Source organism: Pezoporus wallicus, unplaced genomic scaffold, assembly GCF_028554395.1.
Source record: "Pezoporus wallicus isolate ANWC-B61680 ecotype Strahan unplaced genomic scaffold, APGP_CSIRO_Pwel_v1 contig_14643, whole genome shotgun sequence".
NCBI lineage: Eukaryota > Metazoa > Chordata > Aves > Psittaciformes > Psittacidae > Pezoporus > Pezoporus wallicus.
The window spans coordinates 1-26699 of NW_026638625.1; the positions used below are offsets into that span (position 1 = coordinate 1).

Consider the following 26699-nt stretch of genomic DNA (forward strand, 5'->3'; position numbering starts at 1 on the left):
GGGTGCAATAGCCTCGTTATCCCATCAGTGTTTTGGGGGGGGGGAGGTCAATGGGGTCCTTTGTCGCTGTTATCCCCCCAGTGCCTGCAGGACGCAGTTGGGGGGGGGTGTGAGTTCAATGGGGTCCCCTATACCCCCCCCTCCCACCCCATTCACCTCCAGCAGCAGCAGCGTCTCCTGCTCCGTCCACTCCCGCGTGGCGCTGGCGGCCGCTTTGCTCTATGGGGATGGAGATGGGGCAGGGGGGGGGCTGAGCGCTGGTTGGGGGGGGGTGTCCTGGGTGGGTGGGGGTCAGGGTGTTGGGGGGGGGCACCTTGGCAGGGACGTTCCTCTTGCTGTACATGTCCGTGCGGAGCCCGAAGTTCTGCAGCTCCGCCGGCTTCTCCTTGCCCTTGTCGGGGAAGTTGAGCATCTGCTGCGCGGCCGCGCTCTGCTGTGGGGCAGGGGGGACACACACAGGGGACACTGGGCACGGCGCCGTGGGGAGGACGCTGCTCCCATCGCGCCCCATTGAAACCTCAGTGCCCCCCCCCCTTTGCTCCATGGGGCAGGGCTGCATGCGGGGCGCGAGGGGGAGGAGGGAAGGAGCCTTCCTCGGGGGCCGGCCCCCCCCCGCCCCCCCGGGAGCCGCTCACCAGCTCCGGCTTCCCCTTGGTGGGCTCCGGGCCCAGCTCCTCCAGGTCTTTGCTCTTGCGCCCGGTCTTGGCCTCGCCGTCGCTCTGCCGGCCCTGGGGCACGAGGGAAGCTGTGCGACCCCCCACCCCCCCCCACCGGCCCCACCCCCACCCCCGGGGGCAGGCAGAGGAGGGGAGGATGCAGCCGAACCCCCCCCCACCAGCACCCACCTGGGGGGTCTTGGGCTGCAGCGGCACCAGCCCCGAGGGGGTGTCAGCCAGGACGTGGAAGTGGGAGGTGGGGGGCGGCCCCATGGGGGTGGGCCGGCTCTCGGCGTCCACTTGGTAGTTGATGAGGCCCCACTGCTCCAGGAAGGCGTGGACCCTGCGGGGAAGCGGCCTCAGCGCCCAACGGCTCCCGATGGATCCCATGGATCTCACTAGATCCCACGGATCCCCATGGATGCCAATGGACCCCAATAGATCAAATGGATGCCAACGAACCCAAATGCCAATGGATACCCATGGATGCCGATGAATCCCAATGGATGCCCATGGATGCCAATGAATCCCAATGGATGCCAATGGATACCCATGGATGCCAATGAATCCCAATGGATGCCCATGGATCCCAATGGATGCCCATGGATGCCAATGTTTCCCATGGATGCCAATGGATGCCCATGGATGCCAATGGATCCCAATGGATCCCTACAGATCCCATGGATCCCAACGGATCCCATGGATGCCAATGGATGCCCATGGATTGCATGGATGCCAATGGATCCGAATGAAAGCCCATGGATGCCAACGGAACCCAAAGGATGCCCATGGATCCCACAGGTACCAATGGATGGCCATGGATGCCAGTGGATCCCAATGGCTGCCCATGGATCCCACAGATGCCAATGGATGCCCATGGATCCGAATGAATGCCCATGGATCCCACAGATGCCAATGGATGGCCATGGATCCGAATGAATGCCCATGGATCCCACAGACGCCAATGGACGCCCATGGATCCGAATGAATGCCCATGGATCCCACAGACGCCAATGGATGCCCATGGATCCCAATGGATGCCCATGGATCCCACAGATGCCAATGGATGCCCATGGATCCCACAGATGCCAACAGATGCCCATGGATGGCAGTGGATCCCAATGGATGCCCATGGATCCCACAGATGCCAATGGATGCCCATGGATCCCACAGACGCCAATGGATGCCCATGGATCCCAATGGATGCCCATGGATCCCACAGATCCCAATGGATGCCCACGGATAACCAACGGGTCCCATGGACGCCACTGGGTCCCAGCGGCTCGCGCCGGATGCCGGGGCCCTACCGCATGATGGCGCAGACGTCGCCGGCCAGGTTGCGGCGGCAGGCGGTGGAGGTGAGGTACTCCTGCGGGTTGAGGCGGTACGTGTCGATCATGAAGTTCCGGTAGGCCAGGTAACTGCGGGCGAACGGGGGCCTCAGCACCGGCACCGCGGGCACCGCGGGCACCGGCGGCACCGAGCTTCCGGGCCTCACATCTCCGGGGTCTTGGATTTGTTCTTCCCATTGAAGAACTCGGGCAGGGCTCGGCGCTCGATGGCGTGGACGCTGCGGAGAGGGGAGCGTCAAGGAGGGCCCGGGGGGGTCCCCAGCACCACCCTCACCCCCATCCAGGATTGGGCCCTACCTGTTGTAGTCGAACCAGGCGGCGTAGCTGGGGATGATGATGTGATGGGTCTGCTCCGTCACGTTGTCCTCGTGCAGCTCCGGGTTCTTGGCCTGCTCCCCCTTGCTCCCGGTGCCGTTCTCCTCCTCGTCCTGCCCCAGACCAGCACCGCCTGAACCCCTTCGCTGAGGGACCCTCCCCGTCCCTCACGCAGGGCAGGATGAGGCCCCAGCAGCCGCAGGAGCCCCGCTCACCTTCCCGGCCGTCTCCATGCTCTCATCCTCCTGCTCATCTGGAATGGGGGCGAACAGGGATGGGTTGGGAGGGTGGGGAGCTATGGGGCTGGGGGGGGAGGGGGTCCTGCCCCACTGCTCATCCCCGCTGGCTCCCACTCACCCAGGTCTGTCATGGTCCCCCCCTTGACGGGCGCAGACTCCGAGTCCTTCTTGGTGTTCACTGCGGCAAAGGGAAGCGGTGCTGAGCACCCCCAACCCGTGCTGGTGACCGGAGCCGAGGGGTGGTGGGGGGCACCCCATGGGCCCCCCACGGACCTGTCTTGGGCAGGGTGACCTCCTCCACGTTGGGCACGGGCGAGGGCTCGTCCATGTCCTTGGTCAGATCCTCCTGCTCCTCCTCGCGGTGCCCCCGCTTGGACTTGGTGTAAGGGGTGGAGGGGCTGCGAAGGGACAAAGAGAGACCCCCCCCCATGGCCCCATCACCACCAGAGCCCCCCCCCCACCCTTCAGGGCCCTGCCCCTCCGGTCCCCCCCCCCCGGGGGCTCACCCCTTCTTCGCGTTCTTCTTCTTGGCCTCGGGGGTGGGCGAGGGCGAGCGCTTGCGCTTCTTGTAGTTGCCCCCCTTCTTGTCCCTGCGGTCCGAGTCGGGGCTGTTCACCTGGGGGGGGTGTCAGGACATGGGGGGGGTCACTGTGGCCAAGCAGAGACCCCTCCATCCCCATAGCACCCCCCCATCCCCATAGCACCCCCCCATCCCCACAGCATCCCCCCATCCCCACAGCACCCCCCCATCCCCACAGCATCCCCCCCATCCCCACAGCACCCCCCCATCCCCATAGCACCCCCCCATCCCCACAGCATCCCCCCCATCCCCACAGCACCCCCCCATCCCCACAGCACCCCCCCATCCCCGTAGCATCCCCCCCATCCCCACAGCATCCCCCCCCACCGACCTCATCCGTCAGGGTCTTGGCTGAGATCTTCTTCCTGCGGGCGCCGGGGCTCTTCTCGTCCTGCACCTCGTAGTCCTCCTCATTCATCCACTCATTGAAGGTGTCCGTGTCCAGGATCCACTTGGCATGGACCTGAAGGGGGGGGGCTGCAGCCTCCATCCTGGCACCGGTTTGGGGTTGGGGGGGGAGCACAGCAACAGGGATCCCCCCCCCCCCCGTTACCTTCCGGGGCTTCTCTGGGGTCGGAGCATCCTCAACGGAGGCTTCGATTTCGCTGGCGGGGATCCAGGTGTCGTAGCTGGGGGGCAATGGGGGGGGGACACCCAATGGGCAGAGAGGGGGCCCTCGGGCTCCATCCACGCCAACCCCCCCCCCGTCGCCCCTCACCTGTCAGGGTAATAGCCCCAGTGCAGCAGGACCTGTTTGTCGCGCTTCATCACGGGCCGGACCCACTCCTCTGCGGGACAACGGGGCTGAGCACCCGCAGCACCCATAGGACCCATAGCACCCACAGCACCCATAATGCCCGTAGCACTCACAGCACCCATAGCACCCACAGCACCCATAATGCCCGTAGCACTCACAGCGCCCGTAGCACCCACAGCACCCATAGCACCCACAGCACCCATAACGCCCATAGCACTCACAGCATCCACAGCAGCTGCAGTACTCACAGCACCCACAGCACCCTCAGCACCCATAGCAGCAGCCATAACAGCACCCATACCAGCACCCATACCAGCAGCCATAGCAGCCATAGCACCCACAGCATCCTCAGAAACCCCAGCACCCATAGCAGCAATAGACCTCACAACACTCACAGCACTCACAGGACCCCTAGCACCTCCAGCACCCATAGCAGCCCCAGCACCCATAGCAGCCATAATACCCATAGCACCCCCAGCACCCATAGCACCCCCAGCACCCATAGCAGCCACAGCACCCATAGCACCCATAGCAGCACCCATAGCACCCCCAGCCCCGCTCCCACGGGGGTCCCCCCACACCCACCCTCCTCCAGGTTCCCGGGCACGGGGCACACGATGTGGGAGGCGCTGCTCTTGTCCTCGGTCACGGTGCCCTGTGGGGTGGGGGGGGACGACAAGGTTGGGGGGCTGGAGGAGGGGGGGGCGTTGGGTGCAGGCCCCATAGGGACCCCCCCCCGGTGCCACGGACCTGGTGCCTCTTGACGATGTCCTTGAGCTTGCTCAGCAGCTTGGGCTCCAGCTCCTGCTGCAGGAAGATGTTGGGCCGGGCCAGGCAGTTGTTCTATGGGGGGGGGGGGGAAGGATGGTGCTGAGCAATGGGGTCACGGTGAGGGGGGGGTCCGGGGGGGCCGGGTCTGACCTGCACCAGGCTCTTCTCGATGGTCATGAACATCTCCACGTTGCGGTCCATGCGCGACGGGTTCTGGAAATCGAAACGCCGCCTTGTTGGGAGACAAGAGGGAGGCAGTGAGAGCCCCAGCTCCGGCCCGGGGGGGGCACGGCCACGGCCCAGCCCCATTGGGGTCCATAGGGCAGGGCGGGGGGCACGGCCACGGCTCAGCCCCATTGGGGTCCATGGGGGGGGGCACTCACCAGCCTTGGTCACTCTTGAACTTGTAGGCAGCGGCCAGGATGTGGCACAGGGACCCCCCCGCCTTGAAGTCCAGGAAGCATTTGATCTGCAGGGGGGAAGAAAGGGGGCATGGGGGGGTGGGGGCCAGCCCCACATCTATGGGGCACTGCTCCTGCCCCACTGGGGAGCACTGTCTCAATGGAGGTGGGACCCATGGGAGTCCCCTGCTCATTGGGTGTCACTGAGGGGACTGTCCCTGAGGCATCAGTGGGGTCTCATCCCCCACCTATGGGGCATTCCCCCCTATCCCAACAGGTGTGGGACCCACGGGAGTCCCCTGCTCATTGGGAGTCACCTGGAGCATCAACAGGGCCTCACCCCCATCTATGGGGCACTGTCCCTGCCCCATGGCCCGGGCCCTGTCCCATTGGGGCTGGGACCCATGGGAGTCCCCTGGGGCATCAGTGGGGACTCACTGCCCATCTATGGGGCACTGTCCCTGCCCCATGGCCCGTGCCCTGTCCCAATGGGGGTGGGCCCCATAGCAGTCCCCTGGAGCATCACTGGGGCCTCACCCCTCATCTATGGGGTACTGCCCCTACCACCCCTCATCTATGGGGTACTGCCCCTGCCCCATTTGGGGGTAGGACCCATGGGAGTCCCCTCCTCATTATGGGGGGGCTGTCTCTGGAGCATCACTGGGGCCTCACCCCTCATCTATGGGGCACTGCCCCTGCCCCACTGGGGGGTAGGACCCATGGGAGTCCCCTCCTCATTATGGGGGGGCTGTCTCTGGGGCATCACTGGGGCCTCATCCCCCATCTATGGGGCACTGCCCATGCCCCATAGGGGGACCCTGCCCCAATAGGGGTGGGACCCATGGCAGCCCCCTGGGCCATCACTGCGGCCTCACCCCCCATCTGTGGGGCACTGCCCGCGGCCGAGGCCCTGTCCCCCCCCAGCATCCCCATGGCCATCACCGGGGCCTCCGCCGGCCCCGCTCCGGGGGCGCTGCCGTTAGCGGTGCCGGGCGCTCACCGGGAGCTTGGTGAGCGGCGCGTTGCTGACGTGCTTCCCGAACACCTCCTCCTGGAACTGCAGCAGCTGCACCACGAGGCTCGACAGGGACTTGTTGGTGGGGGGCTCGGCCTGGATGTACTGCGGGCACCGGGGCCTCCGCTCACCGACGGCAACGGCAATGGCGGCCGGGCCCGGTGAAGCGAGCAGCGCCCCCGCGCTCCGTTCACCCCCCCCCCGGTTCTCCCGGCGCCCTTTTTACCTTCTTGTAGTTCTTGCCCAGCCACAGCCGGACGTTGTCGAACTGGCTCACGGTGTCCGAGGCCTCGTAGTACTTCACGTTGGGGCCGCCGTCCTTCTTCCGCACCGCCATCTTGGAGCGGGGCCGCCTCCTCCCCGCCGCCGCCGCCGCGCTGCAACGCCCCCTAGCGGCGACGCAAAGCACGCACGCGTTGTAGCGCCCCCTGCCGGCTCCTCCACACCTCGCATGCATCACACCCCCCCCCCCACCAAAAACGCTCCCGTTTCTCCGCGGTGCTCCCCGGTGTTTCCCGTTATCCCGGTGGGAACGGGAGCGATGGGGGTAAAGGATGGGAGCGGGTGGGGGGGATGCGGTGGGAGCGGCTCTAGGCGGAGCGCGGCGGAGGGAGGCGCGGGAGTCACGGTGGCCGAGTGGTTAAGGCGTTGGACTCGAAATCCAATGGGGTTTCCCCGCACAGGTTCGAATCCTGTCCGTGACGCGACCCGTTCCTTTTCCTTTTTGGGGGGTTTAACGATGGAACCCCGCATCCAAACCTTGTTCTTTTCAATGCGGGACACCGTAAAACGGGGGGAACCACCCCCCACCACCACCATTGACCCTCAGCATCGCTCTCGGGAGCACGGAGCTAAAGGAAGGAGAACGCCGTTTATTGATGGCTGCAGCCCCGTGCCCACCGGGGGAGGAAATCCGGTTAAACCCAACCGAAACGGCCAATAAATTAAAAGGTCCCGAGGGGAACGGGGGGGTGGGAGCCAGCCCCCGAGCCCTGGGACCGGCCCCCGAGCCCCCGGGACCGGCCGGGGGCCGGTCCCGGGGGCTCGGGGGCCGGTCCCAGGGCTCCAATCAGCGCCAACCAAGAGAAGGGCAAAGCCAAACCGGACCCACGGGCACTGAAGGAAGAGCAGAGAGAACGGGAGCCACCCAAGGGGTGCATGCACGGAGCGAGGGTGCTGAGCCCCCCGCCCCCCTTTTGGCTTGGGGAATCCAGAGGGAGATGGGTCCAGCGCCCACAAGTCCTTGGAAGCGAAAGGATGGAGATGAAAGGGCTGAGGACCACGAGGATGGAGGCGGCTCCATCACCATGGGGTTCCTTCAGATCTCCTCCACGCCGTGAGCGAAGATCATGACGAGCCCCGGCTCGAGGACCATGTCCTCGCCCATGTGCTGGTTCTCGCAGGCCATCACCACCACGGCCTGCTTGCCGGGGATGCGCTTGGCCACGTAGTTCTCGTAGTAGCGCCGGTTCATTTGCCGCGTCTCCAGCGTGGCCAAGCCTTGGGGCCAGTTGCGCTCGTGCGCGTTCTCGATGAGCTCGTTGGTGATGGACGGGGGGCACCCGCTCTCCACCAGCGAGCGCTTGATGACGGCCTGGAGCACGGCGTCCGGCGTGGAGATCATCCCCCCCCAGCGCGTCACCCGCGCCGGCTGCAGGGAGTTCACCCACCTGCGGGCACAGCGCGGGCAGGATCAGTGCCCGCGGCTCTGCTGCCGTAGGGCATCACGGAGCGGAGCATTCCCCTGGCATGGGGCAGCCAAACCGGCTCCGGTCACCCACCACGAGCTTCCCTCGCCTCCAACCTGAACCCGGGCCAGGTTGAACTCATCACCTCTTGTGTCCCCCCCCACCCTGCACGCAGCTAACGGGGTCAGAAGCTGCTTCCTTCCCAAAGAAGCTTTGGATGCAAGTGGGAAGCTGCGGATGCTCCATGGTGCCAGCAGCTCCCGGCACCAATCCTGCTCCCCAGCACCCCTTGAATCCCGAGCACTTACTCCAGGATCTCGTTGTACTCAATGGTCTCCTCCAGGTTCTGCAGGTTGGGGTTCACGCTGCGGATGGCGCGCATGTAGGCCTTGAGCAGTTGGATGTCCCTCTTCTGCAATGACATCGGGGGGGGGGAACGGGGACGGGACCTTCCCATCGTCACTGCTGGGCCACGAGGTGCCCCCACGGCACCCCCAGCCACCTCCTTCACCCTGGGGTCCCTGTGGGCATCCCTATGGACATCCCTGTGGGCATCCCTGTGGGCACCCCTATGCGCACCTCTATGGGCATCCCTACCTGCATCCCTGTGGGCATCCCTACATGCACCTCTATGGGCATCCCTGTGGGCATCCCCATGGACATCCCTGTGGGCATCTCTATGGACATCCATATGGGCATCTCTGTGGGCATCCCTGTGGGCATCCCCTGGCACACATGGACCCACCTGCTCTGCCAGTTGGTGCTTGTGCTCAGCTGAGGTCTTCTCCAGCTCAGCGATCCTGGTCTGCTGCTGCTGCACCACGGATCGCAAGTGCTTGATGCAGTTGTGGTTGGGGAGCTCATCCTTGGGCATTTCCAAGCTGGGGAGGAGGACGGGATGAGGAGAAGGGGAGGGAGTTACACAGCAGAGCACTCAGCATTGCCACGGGAACAGGCTCCAGGATGAATCCAGCCAGGAGATGCTGGAAGCTGGGATGGGTGCAGGAGCACCGGCTCCCTGCAGGGGAGGAGCTATGGCAGGCAATGGGGACGCTCCAGAGCTCCCCCCACACCCGAACCTCCTCCATCCGAGCTCGGCTGGGCCCCAAGCTGATCCATCCACGCATCCTGCCTGGATGCTCACTGCACATGGGTGGGATGAGGACGGGCACCAAGTGCTCCCACCGGAGCTGAAATGGCTCTGGATGGATCCAGGAGCCGGGCAGCCTGGGGCTTCCACCCAGCACTACAAAGGACGGGGTCCCCTCCACCACAACCATCCCATCGGAACCATGGCCCCAGGGCCCGGTTTGGGTTGGAACGGACCCTACATGAATGCAGGGAGCAAGAGGCCGGGCTCACGTCCCACCCCCTTCCACCCAACCTGAACCCCCCGGCACCGGGAGCACCCCGAGCCCTGCACTGCGGGTGCTGGGTGCCGGCTCACCCGCAGCCCTGCTCGCAGGTGACGGGGCGCTTGGGGTTGTGCTCGCAGTCGTTGAGGTGAGCCATGAGGTTGTCGAGGCGCACGACGGCCGTGCAGCCGAAGACGGCGTTGTCGCAGGTGATCTGCAGCTTGGAGAGCATGTTCCGCATGATGCGCGGCACGGGCCGCAGGTGAGCCACCGTCACCACGCTGCGGTCCACGGGGCACGTCTGCTGCTGCGAGAACCACTGCGTGATGCAGGCGTTGCAGAAGGCGTGCTCGCAGTGGGGAGCCTGCAGGAGCAAGGGCAGCGGTGACGGAGGGCACCGGAGCATCGCTGAATGAGGACTGGAGCATCACCGAGTGAGCACCAGAGCATCGGTGAATGAGGACCAGAGCATCACTGAGTGAGCACCAGAGCATCACCGAGTGAGCACCAGAGCATTGCTGAATGAGGACTGGAGCATCACTGAGTGAGCACCAGAGCATCGCTGAGTGAGGACCAGAGCATCACCGAGTGAGCACCAGAGCATTGCTGAATGAGGACTGGAGCATCACTGAGTGAGCACCAGAGCATCACCGAGTGAGGACCAGAGCATCACCGAGTGAGCACCAGAGCATCGCTGAGTGAGGACCAGAGCATCACCGAGTGAGCACCAGAGCATCGCTGAGTGAGGACCAGAGCATCACCGAGTGAGCACCAGAGCATCGGTGAATGAGGACCAGAGCATCACTGAGTGAGCACCAGAGCATCACCGAGTGAGCACCAGAGCATTGCTGAATGAGGACTGGAGCATCACCGAGTGAGGACCAGAGCATCACCGAGTGAGGACCAGAGCATCACCGAGTGAGGACCAGAGCATCACCGAGTGAGGACCAGAGCATCACCGAGTGAGGACCAGAGCATCACCGAGTGAGGACCAGAGCATCACCGAGTGAGGACCAGAGCATCACTGAGTGAGCACCAGAGCATCGCTGAGTGAGCACCAGAGCATCACCGAGTGAGGACCAGAGCATCACTGAGTGAGGACCGGAGCAGCATTGGATCATTGATCCAGAGGATCAGAGCATCAGTGGATCATTGAGCCAAAGGATGAAAGCATCACTGGATCACTGACCCAGATGATCAGGGCATCACTGGATCATCGATCCAGAGGATCAGCAGCATTGGATCATCGATCCAGAGGATCAGAGCAGCATTGGATCATTGATCCAGAGGATCAGAGCAGCATTAGATCATCGATCCAGAGGATCAGAGCAGCATTGGATCACTGACCCAGAGGATCAGGGCATCATTGGATCATTGATCCAGAGGATCAGAGCAGCATTGGATCATTGATCCAGAGGATCAGAGCAGCATTGGATTATTGATCCAGAGGATCAGAGCACCATTGGATCATTGATCCAGAGGATCAGAGCATCAGTGGATCATTGATCCAAAGGACCAGAGCACCATTGGATCACTGAGCCAGAACATCAGAGCATCATCATGGAGTCGGATCAGAGCATCACTGGACCACTGACCCAACTGGGCTGGAAAAGAGCCTGAAGACCAAATGCAAGCCTCACGTCAGGAAGCGCAGGGACAGGACAAGGGCTGACGGGATCAAACCGGAGCAGCTGAACCCCATGCACAGAGCCTCGATGCCCACACGGAGGAGCGAGAGCCCCACCAGCAGCAGAGCTCTCCCTGCCCCGGATCAGGAGGTGGCCATCACCCTCCATGCCCCCAGCCACATGGAGCATTCCCAGAGCAGCTCCAGGTGCTGCTCCCGCTGGGAAGGGGCACAGGTGATGGGCTGGGCCGAGCCGAGCGTTCCAAAGGTCACCTCCCTCTATTGACACAGCTGAGCCCTGCTCCCGCTGCCAGGAACAGGGAATGATGGGGAAACCCATCCCAGGCTTCTCCCTTCCAGCCCCTTCCTTCCTTACCTTCCACTGCCCCAAAGCAGGAGCAGGGGCATTGGGAACCCATGGGGCTCAGGGCATCCAGAGCTCCGGAGCCTGAGACAGTGTCCCTATGGGTCACACCCACAGCAGTGTCCCTATGGATCACACCCACAGCAGTGTCCCTATGGGTCGCACCCACAGCAGTGTCCCTATGGATCACACCCACAGCAGTGTCCCTATGGGTCGCACCCACAGCAGTGTCCCTATGGGTCGCACCCACAGCAGTGTCCCTATGGATCGCACCCACAGCAGTGTCCCTATGGATCACACCCACAGCAGTGTCCCTATGGGTCGCACCCACAGCAGTGTCCCTATGGATCACACCCACAGCAGTGTCCCTATGGATCACACCCACAGCAGTGTCCCTATGGATCACACCCACAGCAGTGTCCCTATGGGTCACACCCACAGCAGTGTCCCTATGGGTCACACCCACAGCAGTGTCCCTATGGATCGCACCCACAGCAGTGTCCCTATGGGTCACACCCACAGCAGTGTCCCTATGGGTCACACCCACAGCCGTGTCCCTATGGGTCCCACCCACAGCAGTGTCCCTATGGATCACACCCACAGCAGTGTCCCTATGGATCACACCCACAGCAGTGTCCCTATGGGTCGCACCCACAGCAGTGTCCCTATGGGTCGCACCCACAGCAGTGTCCCTATGGGTCGCACCCACAGCAGTGTCCCTATGGATCACACCCACAGCAGTGTCCCTATGGGTCGCACCCACAGCAGTGTCCCTATGGGTCGCACCCACAGCAGTGTCCCTATGGGTCGCACCCACAGCAGTGTCCCTATGGATCACACCCACAGCAGTGTCCCTATGGGTCGCACCCACAGCAGTGTCCCTATGGATCACACCCACAGCAGTGTCCCTATGGGTCGCACCCACAGCAGTGTCCCTATGGATCACACCCACAGCAGTGTCCCTATGGGTCGCACCCACAGCAGTGTCCCTATGGATCACACCCACAGCAGTGTCCCTATGGATCACACCCACAGCAGTGTCCCTATGGGTCACACCCACAGCAGTGTCCCTATGGGTCGCACCCACAGCAGTGTCCCTATGGATCACACCCACAGCAGTGTCCCTATGGGTCGCACCCACAGCAGTGTCCCCATGGCACGCACCTGCACGGGCTCCTCCAGGACTCCACTGCAGATGGGGCAGATGAGGTCCTCGTCCACATCCCCCTGGAAGCGCGCCACATCGTACCCCATCGCTCAGCACCGCCTCCGGGACCCTGCGCACGCGGACACCGTGGTTACGGGAGCATCCCATGGGGGGGGGGGGGGGGGGGGATGGAGCGGATCCCAGCCCCCCCCATTCCCAAATCCCATCCCAAGGACGCCGTTCCCAGCTGCTCGCCCTGGCCTGGAGCCAGCCTCGAGCTCTGCCCCACGGCTTCCCAGCTCCTCCTCCTCCCCCATTCCCAATGGGAAGAGCCATGGGAAAGGAGGTCCCAGCCTCAGCACCAGGAGCAATGGGAACACAGGCACACGGATCCCTCTGGAGGCTCCAACAGGGACACGGCCAAGCCCGTGCCCAAGCTGCTCATGCACCCCCATGGCCTTCCCTTGGGATTCTCCCCCAGGAAAGGGCCGGAATTCCCTCCCCATCCCTTTCGAGGCTGCTCCCAACCCAAGCCCCAGCAGCTCCATTGGGTTCAAGCCCACTTGGACGCTGACTCCAGGAGCATCCCAGTATCCAAAGGGAATTGCACTGAGTGCCACCTCTTCAGAGCCACATTCCCAATCCCAACATGATCCTGGGAACAAGGACCCTGGCGAGACACTCGCATGCCTGCATTCATATCCAGTGGGAAAAGGCTTTCAGAGGGGAGACTGCGATGGGATCGGGGGCAGCTCTGCGCTGTGAGGGTGGTGGGACATGGGATGGGATGGACTGGGAGGAGCGGGATGAGGAGCGGGATGAGGAGCGGGATGAGGAGCGGGATGAGGAGCGGGATGAGGAGCGGGATGAGGAGCGGGATGAGGAGCGGGATGAGGAGCGGGATGAGGAGCGGGATGAGGAGCGGGATGAGGAGCGGGATGAGGAGCGGGATGAGGAGCGGGATGAGGAGCGGGATGAGGAGCGGGATGAGGAGCGGGATGAGGAGCGGGATGAGGAGCGGGATGAGGAGCGGGATGAGGAGCGGGATGAGGAGCGGGATGAGGAGCGGGATGAGGAGCGGGATGAGGAGCGGGATGAGGAGCGGGATGAGGAGCGGGATGAGGAGCGGGATGAGGAGCGGGATGAGGAGCGGGATGAGGAGCGGGATGAGGAGCGGGATGAGGAGCGGGATGAGGAGCGGGATGAGGAGCGGGATGAGGAGCGGGATGAGGAGCGGGATGAGGCCCTTTTCCCCCTTCTCTTCCTTCCCTTTTCCTGGTGCTCCGGCTCCAGCCTCAATGCTGCCGACTGGGACCTTCTTGGCCGGGGCCCTTTGGGTGCTGCTCCTCCCAAGAGCACCAAGGGCTGGACGGGACGGGAGAGGAAGCGCTCTGGCATTCCATGGACATCCCATGTTGGATACCCCAGCCCTTTCCCAAAGCTTCCCAGAAGCCCTTGGGGAGCAGAGCGGAAAGGGGAAGGCACCGCCCGGGAATGCTGCGGATGCTGCCCTGGAAGAGGCCCGGATCCAAGGGGAACGGGGACAGCTCCGCACCGGGAGCGACCGAGCCAACCCCACCGGCATTCCCGCTGTGAGGAAGCAGGACCCATCTCCAGGGGCTCACACACAGGCTTCCCCCCAGGCACGTCCCAGGATTCCTTTGGGAATCCACTGCGCCCCGCAGAGCATTCCAAGCCCTGGGAATTCCTCCGCCTCTTCCCGGGGGGCTCTTCCCAGCAATTCCCGCTTTGGGAAGCACTGGAGAGCTTCGCATTCCCAAGGCCACTGCTCCACGGGGAGATTCCCAAACCAGTTCCGTCGCATGCCCACCACCACCGTGAAGCATCCCATAATAACAGGGGCTGGAGGAGCTTTATGGTCCCTTCCCAGGGAAAGCATTCCAGGATTCCATGATTCAGGCAGGGCTGGATGGTTTCAACCCTGCCCGCGCCTCGGTGCCGGAGCTGCTCCCATAGGGAACAACGACGCCAAGGAGCCAAGTCCCGGGCAGGAGCGCTTTGGGAGCCCCTGGCGCTGGAATTCCATGGAATCCTTTGGGATTTGAGGCTCTTCCTTGGGAGCTGCTCCAGCAGCGGGCTTGGATCCCCATGTAAACGCTGGAGCATTCCCAAGGGCTCCATGGGGAGGGAGGGGGTGCCCACCGCATCCCGATGGATAACGGGAAGGGCTTACCTTGCGCGGCAGAATTCCCGGCGGAGCGGCGCGGGGCAGGGCCGCGCTCCCAAAGGCCCATCTTTTCCCTTCGCCTCCTCCGCAGCTCCCGGCGCCCTTCCTGGAATGCCGGGAGCAAGGAACGGGAATGGGATGGGAAGGCTCCGCTCCTGCAGGAGCCCAGGCGCCTTCCCGAGCGCTCCATGAGCGGGGAAGGGACGTTGGGAGCTGCCTCCTCATCCCTCTTGTCCCGTTGGAATGGGAAGAACACAGCTCCCACCCCCCCCCCAGGCTCAATGCAACCAAGCCGTTGAGGGAAACCACCCCTTTGGGTGCTCCCAATGGGAACAAACCCCCCTTTGGGTGCTCCCATTGGGAACAAACCCCCCTTTGGGTGCTCCCAATGGGAACAAACCCCCCTTTGGGTGCTCCCATTGGGAACAAACCCCCCTTTGGGTGCTCCCATTGGGAACAAACCCCCTTTGGGTGCTCCCATTGGGAACAAACCCCCCTTGGGTGCTCCCATTGGGAACAAACCCCCCTTTGGGTGCTCCCATTGGGAACAAACCCCCCTTTGGGTGCTCCCATTGGGAACAAACCCCCCTCTGGGTGCTCCCGTTGGGAACAAACCCCCTTTGGGCGCTCCCGTTGGGAACAAACCCCCCTTTGGGTGCTCCCGTTGGGAACAAACCCCCCTTTGGGTGCTCGGTGGGTTTCTTCCCTTAAGTCCCGCCCTTCCGGCACTACCATTGGCTCCCGGCGCCGCTCTCCTGCGAGCTGATTGGCTGCCCGCCGGGGGTGGATGGGACGCTTCCGGGTGTGCCCGCGGTAGCGGCGGCGGCGCGGGGCCAGGTGAGCGCGCGCGGAGCGGAGCGGAGCGGGGCGGAGGGTGCGGGAGCGCCCCCTGGCGGCGGGGCGGAGCCGGCCCCGGTCCCGGTGCCTCCATCCCCGTGTCCCGGTCCCGTATCCGGGTCCCGTATCCCGGTGCCCCATCCCGGTGCCTCCATCCCTGTATCCCGGTGCCTCCATCCTTGTATCCCGGTGCCTCCATCCCCCGTATCCCGGTGCCTGCATCCCCCCCATCCCGGTGCCTCCACCCCCGTATCCCTGTGCCCCATCCCGGTGCCTCCATCCCTGTATCTCGGTACCGTGTCCGGGTCCCATATCCCGGTGCCCCATCCGGGTGCCTCCATCCCCGTATCCCGGTGCCTCCATCCCCGTGTCCCGGTGCCTCCATCCCCCGTATCCCGGTGCCTCCACCCCCGTGTCCCGGTGCCTTCACCCCCGTGTCCCGGTGCCCCATCCCGGTGCCTCCATCCCTGTATCCCGGTGCCTCCATCCTTGTATCCCGGTGCCTCCATCCCCGTGTCCCGGTGCCTCCATCCCCCGTATCCCGGTGCCTCCATCCCCCGTATCCCGGTGCCTCCATCCCCGTGTCCCGGTGCCCCATCCCGGTGCCTCCATCCCCGTATCCCGGTGCCCCATCCCGGTGCCTCCACCCCCGTGTCCCGGTGCCCTCCGCAGGGCCCCGTTGAGCACCATGAGCACCGAGACGCTGGTGAAGGACGTGAAACCGGGGCTCAAGAACCTCAACCTCATCCTCATCGTGCTGGAGACCGGTGCGTGCGGGGCGGGGGAGCCCCGGTAACCCCCGTTCCTGTGACCCCCCCCCATCCCGTGATCCCCCCCCAGGGCGGGTAACGAAGACCAAGGACGGACACGAGGTGCGGACCTGTAAAGTGGCCGACAAGAGCGGGAGCATCAACATCTCCGTGTGGGACGACGTCGGGAACCTCATCCAGCCCGGGGACATCATCCGGCTCACCAAGGGGTGCGGGCACCGCGGGGAGAGGGGTCTGTGGGGCAGGGATGGGATCGGGGTCTGTGGGGCAGGGATGGGATCGGGGTCTGTGGGGCAGGGATGGGATCGGGGTCTGCGGGGCAGGGATGGGATTCGGTGTCTGTGGGGCAGGGATGGGATCGGTGTCTGTGGGGCAGGGATGGGACCGGTGTCTGTGGGGTGTAGATGGGACTGGGGATACTGGTGTCTGTGGGGCAGGGATGGGATCGGTGTCTGTGGGGCAGGGATGGGATCGGTGTCTGTGGGGCAGGGATGGGATCGGTGTCCGTGGGGCAGGGATGGGATTGGTGGCTGTGGGGTAGGGATGGGGACTGGGGGTACCGGTCCCTATGGGGCACCCCTGGCCTGACCCCCCCTTGCCCCCCCCAGGTACGCGTCTGTCTTCAAGGGCTGCCTCACGCTGTACACGGGGCGCGGGGGGGACCTGCAGAAGATCGGAGAGTGAGGACGGGGCCGGGTTTGGGGGTGATGGGGGGTGAAGGGGGGGACCCCACTGACCCCCCCCGTCAGGTTCTGCATGGTCTATTCCGAGGTGCCCAACTTCAGCGAACCCAACCCCGAGTACGCGGCGCAGCAATCGCAGAGCAAAGGGGTGAGGGGGGGCACAGAGAGGATGGGGGGGGCAGAGAGGGGATGGGGGGGGCAGAGAGGGGATGGGGGGGCACAGAGGGGATGGGGGGGGCAGAGAGGGGATGGGGGGCACGGAGAGGATGGGGGGGGCAGAGAGGGGATGGGGGGCACAGAGGGGATGGGGGCACAGAGGGGATGGGGGCACAGAGAGGATGGGGGCGCAATGGGGATGGGGGGCAGAGAGAGGATGGGGGGGCAATGGGGATGGGGGGCACAGGGGATGGGGGGGCAATGGGGATGGGGGGGCACAGAGGGGATGGGGGGCAATGGGGATGGGGGGGCACAGAGGGGATGTGTGTGCAATGGGGATGGGGGGGCAATGGGGATGGGGGGCAATGGGGATGGGGGGAACAGAGGGGATGTGTGTGCAATGGGGATGGGGACACAGAAGGGATGGGAGGGCACAGGGGATGGGGGTCACACAGTGGGGATGGGAGGGGCACAGGTTGGGGGGGGCACGTGTCTGGCCCCACACCGGGGGTGCCCCCATCTCCCCCCCAGGCCCAGAACGAGAGCGCGGCCCCGGCCCCCCCCCAGACGAGCCAAGGCCCCCCCGCGCCCCCCCCGGGTAGGTCCCACATCCCCTTCCCCCCCCTTTCCTTGTTCCCCCGCCCCCAGCTCCCATCCCGCTGCCTCCTCCCCCTCCCTCTGCTCCTCTTGCAGCCCCCGAGGGCCAGAACGGGAACGGGGCCCCCCCCGCGCACCCCCCCAGCGGCCGCATCACCCGCAGCCAACCCGGGCACCCCCCGCTCAGCAACGGCAAAGAGACGCGGAGGAGCAGCAAGAGATAACGGGGCCCCCCCGCCCCACCCCTGCCTTGTGGGGGGGTTAATAAAGGTTGAGCCCCTGCCGCCGCCTCTGCCCCATTGCAGGCTCCATCCCCGCACCGCGCCCTTTAAGACCCCCCCCATCCATGCGTGGCCCCTCCCTGATGGGAGCAGCCCCACGGTGACCCTTGCCCCCCCCCGGGTTGGGTGCAGCGAACGCGGTGCAGGTGAGCAATGTGGGGGGGGGTGTGATACCGGTACCGCGGAGCGATGGGGGGGGACCACGCACCCCAAGTTGGGGGGGGGGGGGGGGGGAGGCAGCACTGGGGGCTATGGGGCGGTGATGGAGGGGTCGCAGCCCCATGGATTGGGGGGGGGGGGGTGGCAGCGCCGTTCTCCCCCCCAATGGTCAAACATTAACCGGGCCCCCCCCCCTCCCCTCCGCGTTGTCCCCGCAGCCCCCATGGGCGGCCGCGGGCTCCTGGTGCTGCCGCTGCTGCTGGCGCTGGGGAGCGCGGAGCACGGGGGGTACCTGCGGCGCCTCTTCGGGCACTACGGGGGGGCCAACGGGACGCTGCCGTCCGAGGGCCTGGCGCGGCTGCTCGGGAGCCTGGGGCTGGGCCGGGTGCGGGTGGTTCGCATCCAGCACGAGGAGCTGGGCCACGGCCACGTCAGCCACCTCGACCTGCTCGAGGTGCAGGAGGAGCGGCACCGCCACCGCCACCCGCTATGGGAGCACGGCGGGGACCCGGCCACCCCGGCCCCCGGCAGGTACCGCGGCCCCATCCGGCCCCGATCCCCCCCTTCCATTCCCTTCCCTTCCGCGCTGCTCCGTGGACTCACCCCGCGCTCTGCCCCGCAGCCCCCGACCCACGCGGGCTCAGAGCACCCTGAAGCCGGGACCCACCGAGAACCGTGGGGCCCCCCCGGTGCCGGGGCTGAGCCTGCTCGGGAGGGTCCTGGGCTTGGAGCCCTCCGGCGCTGAGCACCCGAACCACGACGTGAGCAGGGATCCGGGGGGGTTGGGGGGTTCGGTGTCACCATGGGGGGGACCCCCCCCCTTGTGTCCCCCCCCATGGCCGCTCATTGCCGGCCCCACAGTGCCTCAACGTGAGCCAGCTCCTGGTGAGCGTGGGGCTGGAGGCGGCGGCGCAGCTCACCCCGGAGCAGTTCTCGCTGCTCTGCCCGGCCCTGCTCTACCAGATCGACAGCAGGGTCTGCATCCAGCACAGCGACGACGTGGAGCTGCCCCCGCCCGGGGGGGGCCCGTGGGCAGGTAACCCCCACACCGGGGCCCTGACCCTGCCCCCCGGTCCCTCATCACCCACCCCTGCGGCCCCTGTACGGGCAGCTCCATCCTGTGATGCCCCATCCCTGCATCCACCAGGGTCTGGTCCCTGAGCCCCTGGTCCCCCATCATCAGCTGGACCCAGCGTCCCCATCCCGGGCTCCCCCACCCCTCCTTCATCACTCCTGCATCTTGTCCCACCCCATCCTGCATCCCCACGTTCCTCCCTTTCCCCATGCCCCAGCACCCCATGTCCCATCCCGTACCTGCAGCCCCATCCTCAGGTCCCCGTGCTCCACATCCCTGCATCCTTCAGTGTCTGGTCCTCGTATCCCTGCACCCTGAGCCTCTGGTTCCCCATCACCTGGACCCTGAGTGCCCTGTACCTGCATCCCCATCCCTGGCTCCCTCACCCCTCCATCATCATCCCTGCATCCTGTCCCCGTTCCCAACACCCCATCCTTCACTGCCCATCCCACATCCCCACCTTCCTCCCTTTCCCCATGTCCCAGCACCCCATGTCCCATCTCTGGCTCCCCCGTACCTGCAGCCCCATCCTCAGGTCCCTGTACTCCCCATCCCTGCATCCCCCAGGGTACGGTCCCCGTGTCCCTGCACCCTGAGGTCCAGGTCCCCCATCACCTGGGCCATGTGGGCTCTGTCCCTGCATCCCCATCCCTGGCTCCCCCGCATCTCCCCCGTCTCCTGTGCCCCATCCCCGCACCCCCACGTTCCTCCCTTCCATCCCCGGCTCCTGCCCCGTCCCGCAGCGCTGGGCTGGGCGCTCTTGGCCGTGGCCTTCATCAGCCTCCCGTCGGCGGGGGCCGTGGCTCTCGTCCCGCTCCTGAGCCGCAGCTTCTTCCGCTCGCTCCTCGCCTTCCTGGTGGCCTCGGCCGTGGGGACGCTCTGCGGGGACGCCCTGCTCCACCTCTGGCCCCACGTAGGTACCGGAGCCCCCCGCGTTACCGGGGCCGCACGGGGAGGGCACCGGAGGCACCGGCTCTGAGCCGCGCATCCCCGGTGCCCAGGCGCAGGGGCAGCACCCGGAGGCGGCGGAGGCGGCTCCGGGACCCGCGGTGCTGCAGGGGCTGGCGGTGCTGGGCGGAATTTACCTCCTCTTCCTGCTCGAGCTGCTCCTGGGGATGCTGCGCCGGAGCCGCGAGGCCGCGGTGAGGGCCGGAGGCACCGGGGGTTGAGCGGGGGTGGGGGGCTTGGGGCTTCCCCCCCCCCCCCCCTCCTCACCACCACCGGGTCCGGCTCCGCACCCGACCCCTCGGTGGTGCCTTCAGCAGGGAGCGACCCCGGATGCAGGCGCTGGGGTCCTGGCGCCGTTAAGAGGAGGTAAAACCGCCCCCCCCCCCCCCCCCCCCCCCCCCCCCCCCCCCCCGCTCCGGTACCGAGCAGCGGCCCCGGTCCCCGAGCCCACCCCCGGTCCCCCCCCCCCCCCCATGGCAGGGGCTGAGCCGCGGCCGGCGGCCCCGGAGGCAGAGCTGGAGCTGATGCCCCGCGGGGCCCCCCCCCACCACGGACACTCCCACGGCCCCGCGCTGCCCCCCAGCCCCGCGGCCGCAGACGTGGTGTGGATGGTGGTGCTGGGCGACGGGGTCCACAACCTGACCGACGGGCTGGCCATCGGTGAGGGGCATGCGTGGGGATAAGGGAGGCACGGGGGTAGGGATGCACAGGATAGGGATGCACAGGGATAGGGATGCACAGAGACAGGGATGCACAGGGGTAGGGATGTATGGAGGCACGGGGATAGGGATGCACAGGATAGGGTTGCACAGTGATAGGGATGTATGGAGGCATGGGGATAGGGATGCACAGGACAACGGATGCACAGGGATAGGGATGCACAGAGACAGGGATGCACAGGGGTAGGGATGTATGGAGGCACGGGGATAGGGATGCACAGGATAGGGTTGCACAGTGATAGGGATGCACAGGGACAAGGGATGCAGAAAGGATAAGGATGCAGGGGATGGGGATGTAGGGGGACAGGGATGCACAGGAGGAGGCATGCATGGCTATAGGGAGGCACAGGGATAAGGATACACAAGGATAGGGATGCACAGGTGTAAGGATGCTCAGGGACAAGGGATGCACAGGTACAAGCGGTACCTGGGGCACCGGGGGCCGGGCAGGTCCGGCCTCAAGCTCCCTCTTCCCGCAGGTGCCGCCTTCTCGCACAGCATCCCCAGCGGGCTCAGCACCGCCCTGGCCGTGCTCTGCCACGAGCTGCCCCACGAGCTCGGTATGGTCCTGCCCCCCCCCCCCCAGCCCCCCCGGTGGCCGTGGCCCCCCTCGAGCACCCACGTTCCCCCCCCCCATAGGCGACCTGGCCGTGCTGCTGCAGGCGGGCACGTCCCCGCGCACCCTCCTGCTCCTCAACCTGCTCTCGGCTCTGCTCTCCTGCCTGGGGGCGGCGGCGGGGGCCGCCGTGGGGCAGAGCGCGGCTCATCTCACCCCATGGATCCTCACCCTCACCGCGGGCGTCTTCCTCTACGTGGCTTTGGCCGATATGGTAAGGGGGCAGCGGCGGGGCAGCCGTGGGGCAGCCGTGGGGCAGTGGTGAGGCAGCCATGGGGCAGTGGTGGGGCAGCGGTGGGGCAGCGGCGGGGGAGCCGTGGGGCAGTGGTGGGGCAGCCGTGGGGCAGTGGTGGGGCAGCCGTGGGGCAGCGGCGGGTCAGCCGTGGGGCAGCGGTGGGGCCGGTGCCGGTGCTGACCCCGCTCTGCCCCAGCTCCCCGAGGCTCTGCGCCGCTCCGAGGACCCCGATGCGGGCTCGTGGGGCCGCTTCCTCCTGCAGAACGCGGGGTTCCTGCTGGGCAGCGGCACCATGATGGGCATCGCCTTGGCCGAGGGCCACGTCCGCGCCTGGCTGCAGCCCTGAGCGGCCCCGCTGCAGCCCCCGGCACCGGGCATCGCCCCCCGCAGCATCCCCGGGGGGTTCATCCCCATCCGGTCCCTGCCTCCCCGCGGGGACGGGAGGGCTCCGGGGCGGACCCCGGCGGCGTTTCCCCTTCTCCGTCCCCTTGGACCGGGGGCCTCGAACAACGGCGTTTTAATAAACGGAACTGATTCAAACGAGGGCGCCGGGTCCCGGTTCCCCCCCCCCCCGGTACCCCCTCAATAGGGAGCGAGGAGGACGCGGTTGCCACGGCAACGGCGGGATGCGAGGCCCCGCCTCCATCCGTAACGACCAATCAGAAGAGGAGGCCACGCCCCCCGGCTCTGTCTACAGAGGCGGTGCTGATGCGGGGGGGAACCCCCAATATAGGGGGTATGAGGGTAAGCACCCCACAAAATGACGTCAGCGATGACATCACACCCACGCAACACCTCCCTTTCCCAACCGGAGGCACAGAGCGCCCGGTTTGGAGCTGTTATTCCCCCCCCGGAGGTGGGGGCTGCCCAGGGACGGGATTTGGGGGTCCATGAGCAAGGCAGGAGCTGAGCATCCCCCGATGCCCATTCAGTACCCAGAGGAATCACCGGGGCCACAGGCGTGGTTCCGAGGAGGATGCCCAGGGTTGGGGTGCGGGATGGGCACGGCAGGACCAGGACCGGCTCCGAGCATCATTCCCGTCCTCACAGCCTCTGGTTGGGGCAGCTCCAAGGCACCTTCACCCCCCCCCAAACCTTCCATCAGCTTTGGCCTCCTTCTGCTCACCCCAAACTTCACCCCCCGAACCGGCCACGTCTCACAGAGCCCAAGCTCGGGGAGGGGAAGATGCCACCAGCACCCGGACGCGCTCCCGGCCCCATCCCAACCGGTGACTCCATCCTCATCCCCCCCCCATGGATGCAGGGCTCGGAAGGCAGCAGCGGGTCCGTGGTACCCATGGGCTCCAAGGAGCAGCAGCCCCTTGGGACCCAAGCGCAGAGCCCCACAGAAACACCCCTTTGGGCCCTCATCCCCCCCCATGGAGAGCCCGGCGCCCACCTGGAGCTTTCCATGCGTTTCACTTTATTGGTTTCAAGTGGACGAACACTACCGATAGGACTGGGTCGAGTAAGGCTTTGTTCCTCTTGCGTCCCCCTCCTCGGCCCCTGCTCGGGACCCACACACGAAACCGCTTTGCACGCACACGACGACACGGCAGAGGTTGGGGGGCGGATGGAGGCGGGGGGGGGGGGGGGGGGCTGTTGCTACCTGATGGGTGCTGAGGTCTGTCCTAGCTTCAAGACACACACACGTCGATGTGCAGGGGATACAGAGGTGCAGCATTTACACACAGGGATCGACACAGAGCTCGCTACAAGATGCCTTCAAAGTCCATAGGGATGCATCCCCCCACCCCACTGGAGCCACCCTGGCTCCATCCCCGTCCATGGATGTGGAACTAAAGAGCAGGGATGCTGTTACCCGCCGCATCCCCGTTCCAAAGGTGATGCTTCCGCCTCCTCCCGGCTCTGTGGGATTTGGGGGGGGGGGGGGGGGGATGTTTTCTCCTTGCAAACGCACCCAGCAGTGCTGAGCCCGGCAGGATTGGGCCAGGAGAAGAGGTCTGAGCTCCTCGTGTCCTTGGAGAGAAACAGAGAAACAAAAGAGGGGGGGAAGGAGGGAAGAGAAAAGGGAGAGAAGGAAAAAAGCCCCAAATCCGCGCGGCCGGGAGGGGAAGGGGGTGGATTTTCCTTTGGTTTCTTATTGAAGGCAAAGGGGAGCATGCCCCCATCCCATTCCCACTGGGGTGCCCCCTTTGTGGTCCCTGTGGCCACAGGGCCCCGGGATGGAGCAGGAGCAGCTCCCCACAACCCCAACACCAGGATTGGTTTTGGGGTCCAGGATTAGGGGGGGGTGTGGGGGTCTCCCTCATTCCTCCCTTGCTCCGAGTGGTTGGAATGGGAACACCAACCCCAACCCCAACCCCACCCCTTGCTCCATGGTTTTGGGGGGCTTTGCTTTGCTTTTAGTGCTACTTTTACATGGCCCTCACCCCATTCCCGGTTTGGGGCTGCGGGAGATGCTCGGGGCCCCCCTGGCTCCATCCATCCCGGGCTAGGAGAAGGGAATGGCAGAGGGGAGGGGGGGAAACCATCAGAGCTCCACGTTTCACCTTGCCTGCAGCTCAGGCCCAGCACCAACCCCCCCCCCCATCATTGAGCAATGGGGGGGTGAATTCCATTCAGTGCCCAATGGAGGCCGAGCCCCCCCTTTGCCCCCCCCCCCCGGCCCTTACATTCAGTGTTTGTCAGCAGTTTCTATGGCTCAGCAGTGGCAGTGCAAATCCACCCTGGATTGAGATGCAGTTGTGCTGTTGGGTTCGGCCTCCCTGGGCTCGTGGGCTCCCTCAACACCCAGCTGTTCCCCATGGATTCTCCTCCCGTTTGGAACCCCAAACGGGACCAAAAATCAACCCAAAGACTCCCTCGCGCTCTTGGTCGCTCGCTTTATCCCGTGGGATGCTAAAGGGAATCCAGACTCATGCTCGAACAAAAGTGCTTATTACTTGAAGCAAGTGCTTTGGACCAAGGGGGCGGAGAGAGACTTCCTTGGGTCCCCAGGTTGGGTGAGGTGGGGGGGAGCCGGGGGTCCAAGAGCTTGGAATAGCTTTGGGAATGGGGGGGGGGGGAAGCCAAAAAGTCACTGCTCGGTGGGAGCGAAGCGGGAATGGTCCAACTTTGGCATGAAAGGGCCTTGGGGAGGGAGGGAGATGGGGGCACCCCGGAAGTTTCCCTCCGCCCCTCTTCACAGCGCCCCCGGATCTCGTGGCGCGCTAAAGGGATGCGCTAGGAGCAAACACCTGGATGAGGACTGGAATTGTCAGGCTGTGCTGTGCTGCCAGCGGGGTACCGTGCACTTAAAGGAGAACAAGACTGGGGCCCGCGCCCGCCCCGCGCATCCCTGCCCCTGCCCACCCTCCCGCGCCCCACGCCACGGATGCGCTGCTGGAACCTCGCGTCCCTCCGACAGAGAACCCCAAAAGGGGAAGGGGGGCGAGGGGAGAGGCCTCGCGAGCGAAGCGGGGCTCGGGGAGCGGCGGGGGGAAGCCCTTACAGAGATCCCATTGATTGTCTCAGGGGCAGGGAACGCGGCGCAAGGAACAAGGCCAACGAGAGCGGAGCGGGACTGAGCAACCACACAACCACTGCTGAAGAACAGAGATGGAGGGGGGGGGGGAAGGAAAAGCAGCATTGAGCCACGCTCCAGCCCAAGGGAAAGGGTGCTGAGCCCCGGCCCGAGGCCCAGCAGGATGAGGCCAAGGGCTCGAGGGGCGCGGATGGGAGCGGCGGAGCCCTGGGAGCAGCTCAGCCCCTCGTGCCCTCGGAGATGGAGGCTCAGGACTTTGGCCCCATTGAACCCATTGAAGCGGGGAGGGTTGGGGTCGGCAGCGAGCAGAGGAGAGAAAGCGATGGCGGAATTCCTCCTGGGAAAGGGGAAGAGCGGGAGGCGGGCTCCATCCCTGTAAACAAGGCTCTGGTTCCAGTTCTCCGCCGCCCAGCACTGAGCAAGGATCTTCCCAAAGGATTCGGGGGGTTCAAGTTTCTTCCGGATGCGAACTGAGGTAACTCGGTGCAGAAGGGGCAACGCTCGCGCTCAAGCTCCAAGGGATGGGGTGGAGGGGAGGGGGGGGAAAAGGGATCTCACCATCGGCATAAACCTCTCGAGTGCTTCGCTGAACAAAGTGCGGGTTGGGCACGGGCCGGGAGGAGGGAGCTGAGATGGGCCCCGTGAAGGGAACGTGCTCATCCCCACCCAAAGGCCAAGCCTGAAACGTCCTATTTGGTTCGGAAGAGTTTGGCTTTGGTTCGAAGACAGCAACAGCGCGAAGGGGCCGCAGCAGCAGCGCAGCCTCACCCCAAGAGAGCCCCTTCCCTCAGCATCCTCTTGGAATGAGGCTCAGGGTGGGAGGATGCTCCCTGCTCCCGGCCTGAGGGCACCCATGGCGGGGTGGGGGGGCTGCGGGTTGGGAAGGGCCAAGCCGATCCCTCTCTGCCGGCTCTCTGCATCCCAGTCTTTGGCTTTGAAGAGCCTCGTGGCGAGAGGGCTGCTCTGTGCACGTGGGAACGGTTACGGGGACCCCGAGCGGGCAAGAAAGGGGGAGAAGCCCCGACCCCAAAGGGAATAACATGGAGCAGTGCAACATCTGCCAGGGCCTCGAAGCTGCAGCGGGAATGGGATTCCTAAAGGTCCAAACCCCCCCCCCCCCCCAAAATGAACACCACAATCACCCCACAAGCACGCCACGATGCTGCAGTAGAAAAATACACAGAGGTTTCCCCCGGCTGGGAGCAAGGGCTTTCAAGTGCATTTCTTGTCCTTCTGGAAAGGGGCAGGCTTTCGGAGAGGGGGGATTTTTTATGGATTTTGTTGGGTTTTTCCCCAAGGAAAATGCTCCTTTTCGCTATAAATAACTTCTTTTTTTTTCTTCTCTCTCTCTAACTAAAAAAAGCAAACAGGGACTGGAACCTGGGCCAAGCCTCGATTCCTTGGATCTGACCCTCGGCCAGAGGCAGCAAAACCCAACCAAGAGAATCCCTAAAGTGCCTGGTAAAGGGGAGGGAGGCTCCAGCAGCGCATCCATAGCCTGGGCACGGGCTCGGGCAGCAGCACCCGTGCTGCTTACCCATGAGAGCTGCCTGAAGGGGAGCTCAGCGTCCCAGGTACAGTAGATCTGGATTCAAGTGTGTCTTGGAATGGGAGGATGAGCTTGGGAAGCGATTGCAAAGGGAGCAGCAGCTCCCACCCCCTACACCCCCCACCCCCCCCC

The 26699-nt window shown here is 65.3% G+C and overlaps 4 protein-coding genes and 1 non-coding gene across 5 annotated transcripts; 3 read left to right on the forward strand and 2 right to left on the reverse strand.

Moving 5' to 3' along the window:
- Positions 1-134: 134 nt before the first annotated feature.
- SMARCC2 (SWI/SNF related, matrix associated, actin dependent regulator of chromatin subfamily c member 2) lies at positions 135-6442 on the reverse strand (the record flags this gene model as incomplete). The annotated part of the gene is made up of 20 exons (XM_057411621.1): positions 6313-6442; positions 6072-6191; positions 5054-5139; positions 4821-4902; positions 4650-4742; positions 4485-4554; positions 3861-3930; positions 3696-3771; positions 3474-3605; positions 3069-3178; positions 2836-2960; positions 2681-2740; positions 2539-2576; positions 2306-2436; positions 2155-2226; positions 1964-2077; positions 846-999; positions 636-728; positions 314-433; positions 135-219 (listed from the first exon to the last, which is right to left on the reverse strand). Coding segments are annotated over exons 1-20 (1942 nt in total), but the record flags the coding sequence as incomplete, so codon positions are not given.
- Positions 6443-6708: 266 nt separating this feature from the next.
- On the forward strand, positions 6709-6790 carry TRNAS-CGA (transfer RNA serine (anticodon CGA)). The gene has a single exon. It is a non-coding gene; the product is annotated as a tRNA-Ser (tRNA).
- A 612-nt stretch (positions 6791-7402) lies between these two features.
- RNF41 (ring finger protein 41) lies at positions 7403-14503 on the reverse strand. The gene is made up of 6 exons (XM_057411616.1): positions 14462-14503; positions 12285-12397; positions 9222-9493; positions 8520-8655; positions 8083-8186; positions 7403-7756 (listed from the first exon to the last, which is right to left on the reverse strand). The coding sequence occupies exons 2-6, from the start codon at positions 12372-12374 to the stop codon at positions 7405-7407; spliced, it is 954 nt and encodes a 317-aa protein (XP_057267599.1). The 5' UTR covers positions 12375-12397; positions 14462-14503; the 3' UTR covers positions 7403-7404.
- A 1443-nt stretch (positions 14504-15946) lies between these two features.
- NABP2 (nucleic acid binding protein 2) lies at positions 15947-17742 on the forward strand. Its single transcript, XM_057411618.1, has 6 exons — positions 15947-16059; positions 16133-16271; positions 16671-16742; positions 16812-16893; positions 17433-17499; positions 17595-17742. The coding sequence occupies exons 1-6, from the start codon at positions 15981-15983 to the stop codon at positions 17720-17722; spliced, it is 567 nt and encodes a 188-aa protein (XP_057267601.1). The 5' UTR covers positions 15947-15980; the 3' UTR covers positions 17723-17742.
- Positions 17743-18156: 414 nt separating this feature from the next.
- Positions 18157-21884, forward strand: LOC130600368 (zinc transporter ZIP10-like). Its single transcript, XM_057411617.1, has 10 exons — positions 18157-18469; positions 18561-18699; positions 18800-18974; positions 19757-19926; positions 20015-20155; positions 20279-20327; positions 20442-20621; positions 21160-21240; positions 21320-21510; positions 21728-21884. The coding sequence occupies exons 1-10, from the start codon at positions 18162-18164 to the stop codon at positions 21875-21877; spliced, it is 1584 nt and encodes a 527-aa protein (XP_057267600.1). The 5' UTR covers positions 18157-18161; the 3' UTR covers positions 21878-21884.
- The last annotated feature ends 4815 nt before the right edge of the window (positions 21885-26699 follow it).